Source organism: Phyllostomus discolor, chromosome 8 (assembly GCF_004126475.2).
Source record: "Phyllostomus discolor isolate MPI-MPIP mPhyDis1 chromosome 8, mPhyDis1.pri.v3, whole genome shotgun sequence".
NCBI lineage: Eukaryota > Metazoa > Chordata > Mammalia > Chiroptera > Phyllostomidae > Phyllostomus > Phyllostomus discolor.
The window spans coordinates 77972846-77980410 of record NC_040910.2 but is presented as its reverse complement, the minus strand read 5'-3'; the positions used below and the strand labels follow the sequence as shown (position 1 = coordinate 77980410).

The 7565-nt window shown below is 45.9% G+C and overlaps 1 protein-coding gene across 2 annotated transcripts in view; it reads right to left on the bottom strand.

Moving 5' to 3' along the window:
- Window positions 1-711: 711 nt before the first annotated feature.
- BLMH (bleomycin hydrolase) overlaps window positions 712-7565 on the bottom strand; it is a 39950-nt gene continuing 33096 nt past the window's right edge. Inside the window, exon 12 of one of the 2 annotated variants that reach the window (XM_036033304.1) lies at window positions 712-1678. In XM_036033304.1, coding sequence (XP_035889197.1) covers window positions 1527-1678 — 152 coding nt within the window. In that variant the 3' untranslated portion in view covers window positions 712-1526. The remainder of the gene's footprint in view (window positions 1679-7565) is intronic. The other variant, XM_028520505.2, reaches the window with a different exon arrangement.

Here is a 7565-nt window from a genome sequence, read left to right as displayed (position 1 = left end):
TTGGGACAGGATTACCAAAGTTCTGTAACACTTTGATGAAAGCAGGAGCCTTTATCTAATGTTATCTAGGAAAGTGCTGTTAGACTACACCCTTGCTAGGACTGAGAAGATTCCTGGACAGTCAGAAAGGTATGGGGCTCAGGCACCAATGGAAGTATTTATTAGGGGGCTACACTTATTGGCTTTCAGCAAAAGAAGGCCCAGTCTCAGTAAAATACATAATCTCCAGCACATTCTGAGGCTGACCCCTTCCACCCTTGTAGGGACCCGGGATCTGGGTGCAGTGGTTGTCTGGCCGGGTGGCTCCGTGGGTTGGAGTGTTGTCCTGTACACCAAAAAGCTGCAGACTCAATTCCCAGTTGGGCCACCTAAGGGACACACCAGATTGATGGGTTTTGTTTTTTGTTTTTTCTCTCCCTCTCCCTCTCTCTAAAATCAATTCAAACAAACAAACAAAAAACACAAGCAAACATATCCTTGGGTGGGGATTAAAAAGTGGCAACTGGAGGGACACAAGCACTCTTAACTATGTGCGTGGAAGCCAGTGAGCACCAGTCCAGGCTGGGAAGGGTCCCACCCCAGAGACGAGCCGAAGCAGGAGAGCCCTGAGCCACCTGGCTCTTTTTTCACTTTGCAGAACGTGAGTCACCTGGTTGCCTTCTTTTGTGGCTAAATACAGAAACACTTCTTAGATCAAATAAGCCAACTTACTCTCATTTAGCAAAGTGTTTTATTTAAAAGCTTCTCAGCACCATCTAGTTGTCAGAAAGAATGGGTATCACTTTTTCCTGCCCACCCAACTCCCAATTCCAGAGGCAGAAATTAAACCATTTGGCCAGAGCGTCTCCTAATAATTATAATTCAGATCATGATAAGGTTTTGGCTGTTCTCTCACTCAAGTTTCTCTAAGTGTCTACTTAACCCCAACTCAAGCACAGCTGTGCTCCCCGCCAGTTCAGAACGACAGGAAGAAATCGGGTTGGAACTGATCGACCTCCCACTCCTGGGCGGTGAGAGGCACACGAACTCACCTGGGAAAAACCGAATTCAGCGACTGCCATCCGGAAGGGCAGCGGACTGTCAGGCAGCATGCAGCTTGGAGAGCTCGAATCTTAGGGCAACCCTCCCCCAACGCTACTCTAGGAACAAGGAGCATTAGGTCCATTTTCTTTCCACACTCCTCGATTGCTCATCCCCTCCTGTCTTATTAAAGCAGACACCGGACCACACCTTTTTGACAGAGTTGAGACACACAATTACATCTGATTAAAACGCTAAGAGATCCTGAGCTGTTGGAGGTGAGGAGAATAGATAATGTGACCTGATCTTTCCCTTTTATTTTCTTTAAGAATATTTTGTTTTGACATAAAGCACACTTCCCCGAGAGGTTCCTGGAGGAGAAATCCAAGAGTCTGACTGTGTCCTGTGGGAACACACAGTCGCATGTGTAACTTTGGCTTCAGTTCCTGGATCTGTCCTTTGCAGCGACTTCAGGTTCCACGGGAGGAGGAAAGAACTGGAGGCTATCACTTGGCCAAAGCCCCCATGGGGTCCCAGGCTGGCAGGACAATGGCTTCCTGCTCGAACACAGCTAGCACCTCTTCGGGAACATGCTTCTTGTCCACCACCACTTCATAGACATATTCAGAGAACCACTCATCGGTTATGCACAGGTAACCTGGAGGGAGGAATGGAAGCCTCATGAGTCCAGAGGGCAAGGGTCGAAGAGCAGAAACCCATTGACCATTAAGAAGCCTTTTACCAAACTAGTTCTGTACATGTTTTTCACTTTCTCGTCTATAATCCCACTTAATCTAGGTCTTATTAGCAATTCTGTGAAGCAGACAGGACAGGCATGGCTATATTTTTACCAATTAGAAATCTGGGGCTCAGAGTAACTAAGCAGTGTGCCCAGTCACACAGGTGAGGTTCAGAGCTGGGCCTTGGACCTAAGGCTGTTAGCAGATCCTGTGCTGGTGCACCGTCCAGGCTGTCTCACTGACGGGGAATGGAGGAGTCAAGAGGGTAGGCGAAATGCTTCTTGTTCATACAGCCACACTGAGGGGGTTAATCTCTAGGGTCAGAAGGGCAAGCACACCAGTTCCATTCTTACCCTACCTACCTGCTCAGCATCACTGGCTGTTCCCCTGCCTTCCTCTCTGTCCTAGACAAACAAACTGCTAGGGGAGTCTTGAGGGGGCCGGGCCATCATTCCCAAGTAGACACTCATTGCCAATGATACTTTGTGGATCAAACTACAACAGTCCTTGCTTTCTGAGGAGGAAATCTTCCATAAGGGGCAGGCAGAACTGGAAGGCTGAGACAGCTGCTCATCCCCTCTTCCCCAGTGTATGGCTCTCTCCAGGGGCAAGACTGCAGAGACACAGCGAGCTACTGTCCCAGGCTGAGAGCTCAGCTGAGGGAAAGAGGGTGGTGTCATTAGGTACCCTTCCCAGAAACCTGCCTGCTCCTCTCAGGAAGATCAACCTGTGTTTTAGGCTCCACTGAGACAACACAAATTTCCCTTCAAGAATATACTTCTAACAAACTTGACCAGTGGGAAAAGTGCTTCACCTAAGACTCCAGTGTAGGTATTAAAACAAGACTGGGCCCTGGATGGTGTGGCTCAGTGGACTGAGTGCCAGCCTGCAAACCAAGAGGGTTGCTGGTTTGATTCCCAATCAGGGCACATGCCTGGGTTGTGGGCCAAGTCCCCAGTAGGGGGGTATGTGAGAAGCAACCACACATTGATGTTTTTCTCCCTTTCTCCCTCCTTCCCCTTTCTCTAAAAATCAATAAATAAAATCTTAAAAAACAACAACAAACAAAAAGACTGGGCCAGGGAACGAGCCTAGAGCACAAATGCACACCGACCCAGGGCACCACACACACCCGCACATCTGAGGACTCGCAGGAACTGCCACCAGCACCACCACCACCTCCCGTGTCTGCACCTACTGTGCTCCAGACACCAGCCAATTTTCTCCAAAAGTATTTGTGCAAATCTAGGTCTGTGCTATATCATTTCTTACTACACAGGACCAAGGGAAAGGGAGAAGATGCGGGTCCTCCTCCAAAGGAGTCCCCTGGTGCAGCAATCTCAAACTTCTCGGCCCCAGGGCCGAGACTGTATGTGGAGAACCAAGAATCTGTTTACGTGGGTTGTAAGTTCTGACATTTACCATGATAAAACTTTAAATGGAAGGTTTAAAATATTAATGCATATAAAAATAAGAATTAAAAAACATAAAAACAAGAATATAAATAATGTATTTTTAGGAAAAAATAATTATATCTTCCAAAACAAAATAAACTTTAGTTAGAAAAGTGGTACTGTTTTACAATATAATGCCTGGCTTCACGGCAGACAGCTGAATTCCAGTATCTGCCTTCTGTGTTCAGTCCGTTGCAAGCTGTTATTCTGCCTGAAGCAGAGAAAACCTGACCTCGGACAGACATTTGCTGCAGAATGGAAGACCTTGCAGACCCCCTAAAAGGGTCCCAGCAATCCACAGGGGTCCTCGGGCCATACTCAGAGAACTGCTGCTCTAAAAGCAAGACCGTTTTAAATAATTAAAAGCAACATGATGGTGAGTCTAATTTTGTAAGCTAAGTGGTGTGACAGAGGACATCATTTAACCTGAAAACACAACTGCTTTGCTGAGGTCATCTACGCCCAATCCCACGCCTCACCGCCGACAGAGGGCAAAGCCTGCTCCTCCTGACGCGGCCCAGCACGCCCACCCTCCAAAGAAGATGCCCTGGAGAAGTGCTCAAGGGCTCTGGCCCAGCGAGGCAAGGGGGTGCGCCTTGGCCCCTGATGCCAGCCTCCTGTCCAGTGCTCCTTTCCCAGCAGGAGACATGAGGAAGGAAAGCGCGGACAAACACTGTGGCCTGTGCCACCTGTGGTTTGTCTCCATCGTACATTTCAGAGTCCCCGGCTTTGCTGCGCCGGTTGTTCAGGACCTGGCCCTTGCTGACCACCACCCACAGCACTGCCACCGAGGTCTAGCAACCAAAGCCTGGTCACCTGAAGGGCCGACCAGCACCACTTCTCGCTGCATCCTAAGAAATGCAGTATCTGCCTTCCCAAAAAGGGGTCTTCTTCTGGTGGCAGAAGACCAGGTTACTAAACAATACACCATGTGAGACATTCGTCATCCTTCCCTTTACCGCAACGCAGGCTGAACAAATCCTCGGAGCAGCAACTGGACAGCCAGGCAGGTGAAGGACAGAGGCAGACTCATGTAATAAAGTTCTGTGCCCTTATGACAATACTATCGTCACAGAATCAAATGAGTCCTCAAAGAATGCACAGAGAAAATGGACAATAAGTACATCTACACATCTTGTTCCAAAAGCAGATCAGATTAAGTCCTCACAAATTAAAACTCCTATCGATCGCAATCCACCCTTTCGGTGTCCCTGCCAAGAGGACCTGCCATGATTAGTCTCTCTCTCAGGATATGAGATCTTTGGGGCCCACAAACACCCCACGGTCTTGGGGGCAGCAAAGTAATTGCACTCCGAGTAGATAATGAACTTGTGGCTGCTGTAACAGTTGATACTGCGTGTCCTGGAGTTTGACTGAGAAGATTGGGATCAGTATGTCTGGCACCCAAGGGAGCAGCGGAGCATCCACGCAGGCGGCCAGAACGGGGCCATTTTGACTTCAGGGAAGGCATGGCTTGCGGCTTCCGGGCCGTCTGGCTGGCAGAAGACGCCGCTCCCCGAGGAAAACGCGAAGGACAAGGAACATCTGCCGCAGGGACCCCAAGGTTACATTTAGGGAAACACAGAGGTAAATGGATCAAGAGAGTCAGCTTTAGGAACTAAGGCGAAATTAAACTCTGTTTCAATTTTAATGTCTTATTTACACTCAACGAGAAAGAAACCAAACAAGCACACGAGCCTCCAGAAGCCGGCCCGTCTCCGTGTTGGTTCCGAGACGCGCACCAGTGTCTGTGGGCGCAGCTCGGGAGCGTCGGCCGAAGTCACTCGGCGACAGAACAGCTTCCAATGGGTTAGTTTAAGGGAAAGTTTAACCTTGGGATCCCTGCCGCAGATTTTTCTGTCTTCCCTGGGGACCGCCCTTTTTCTAATGGCCAGAGGGCTTCAGGGCCACTTTACCAGAGAAACCCAGTTTTCCGAAATCCTCCTAGAGATCTAAACCTAGATGAAGGTGAGAGGTGTTATCAGCATTTATGAATTAGATACATGTTATATATTTTTTCTTTGTTCTATGAAGCACTTCATCTTACCAACAAGCTATTTGCGATTAATTTTTGTTGCTGTTTTTAAAAAGGGGCGTGACAAAGTCAAGCCATCTGTTCTGCTCTGAGGGACCTGTCTGGCTGCGTGCACCTGAGGAAGCCCGTCTACTGAGGCCTCATCGCACCACTGCCAGCTTCCACCTGCCGGTGATAATTCGAGTTTGAAGAGAGGTTTCCAGAAAAGAAAGCAAAAACCTTGCTTGCTTTCTTACAAGTGACTCTTGTGAGACACTCACAAGTCTCTGGTAAGACACTTGTCTCACAATTCAAACTTCCTAATAAAGAGTGAGAAACCACTTTACAAAACATTAGTCATTTGAAATGAAATTATGAAGACTATGTAGTAACAGGAAAAACTTAAAAAGTGATAAGTACAGAAAAATGGTATATCCTATATTATTACAACTATGTTACAAACTGAGATATACGGGGGGGAACCATGAAACAATGATAATCTTATATCATAGGGTAGGTGATCCCTTCCCTGAATTTCTGAAATGTTATATTGCTTTTTTGAGTCCTTAGAGATTACCCAGACAGTTCAGGCTCATTATAAAACAGCTTGGAAGGGACATAACGGAAAGAATAAACAAATGGGACCTCATCAAAATAAAAAGCTTTTGCATAGCTAAAGAAAACAGTATCAAAATAAAAAGAAAACCAACTGTATGGGAAAACATATTTGCCAATGATACCTCAGACAAGGGTTTAATCTCCAAAATATATAAAGAACTTGCACGACTCCACTCTAAGAAGACAAGTAACCCAATTAAAAAATGGGCAAAGGACTTGAACAGGCACTTCTCCAAGGAGGACATACAGACGATCCAAAGACACATGAAACAATGTTCAATATTGCTAGCTATCAGAGAGAGATGCAAATTAAAACCACAATGAGATAACACTTCACACCAGTCAGAATGGCCACCATAAACAAAGCAACAAACAACAAGTGTTGGAGAGGTTGTGGAGAAAAGGGGACCCTAGTGCACTGTTGGTGGGACTGCAGACTGGTACTACCACTATGGAAAGCAGTATGGAACTTCCTCAAAAAACTAAAAATGGATCTGCCTTTTGACCCAGCAATTCCACTGCTGGGACTATATCCTAAGAACACTAAAAGACCAATCCAAAAGAACCTATGCACCCCGATGTTCATAGCAGCACAATTTACAATAGCTAAGTGCTGGAAGCAACCTAGAAGCCCATCAGTAAATGAATGGATCAAAAAACTATGGTACATTTACACAATGGAATTCAATGCAGCAGAAAGAAAGGAGCTCATACCCTTTGCAACAGCATGGATGGAGCTGGAAAGCATTATGCTAAGCGAATCAAGCCAGGCAATGAAAGACAAATACCATATGATCTCACCTTTAACAGGAACCTAAGAAACAAGCAAAATATAACCAAAGACACTGAAATAGGGGACAGACTGACAGTGACCAGAGGGGAGAAAAGAGGGAATTTCAGGGGAGAATGGGAAGGGTTTTCAGGAACAAATTTAAAGGACACATGGACAAAAGCTAGGGGGAGGGTGGTAATGGCAGGGAAGTGAGGAGGGTTGGGTGGGTGGGCTGGAATGGGAGTAAAAGGGAGAAAACTGTACTTGAACAATTATTAAAATAAAATTTAAAAAAATATCTTGGAAACACAGGAGGAGAAAGATGAGGAGCAGGAGGAAGAGGTGGCTGGGAGGAGGGGACCACAAATTCTGAAACTGCCCACGACTCCACCACCTTGGGATAAGCCCTCTTCCAGTTTTACATACATCTTGGATAGTTTCTACATATAGATTGCATACATTTAGTGAAAACGAGATATCACACATGCTCTTCTGTTACAAAGTACTAAACATGCAGTCTTCCAATACTGTTCTTTTCACACTGATAAAAAAGAAGCACATCTATTTACATGATAATGGCAAAGTGCTGAATTTGCAGGGTGAACTGAATGCATCCCATCACTCCGGCCACCGCTGGAAACCGGACCTTTGTTCGTGCTTAGGAACAACACTGCGGCAGGTATTCTTGTAACTAAATCTCTGTTACACCCTTAATTATCTTTTAATTTCCTTATATCCTCATCAGTACTTGGTATATATAATTACAACATTCTCTTTGGGTCCAACCTCAATTTGTGCATATATGTCTGCTTGTTGTTTACAGTTTTCTTTTGTAAAATGCTTGCTTGGGACCTCTGCCTGTTTTTAACTGGTGTGCTTGCCTTTTTCATAGTAATCATTAATAGTGAACTAAATATTTGCAAATTATAACAATGGTTGCAAACATT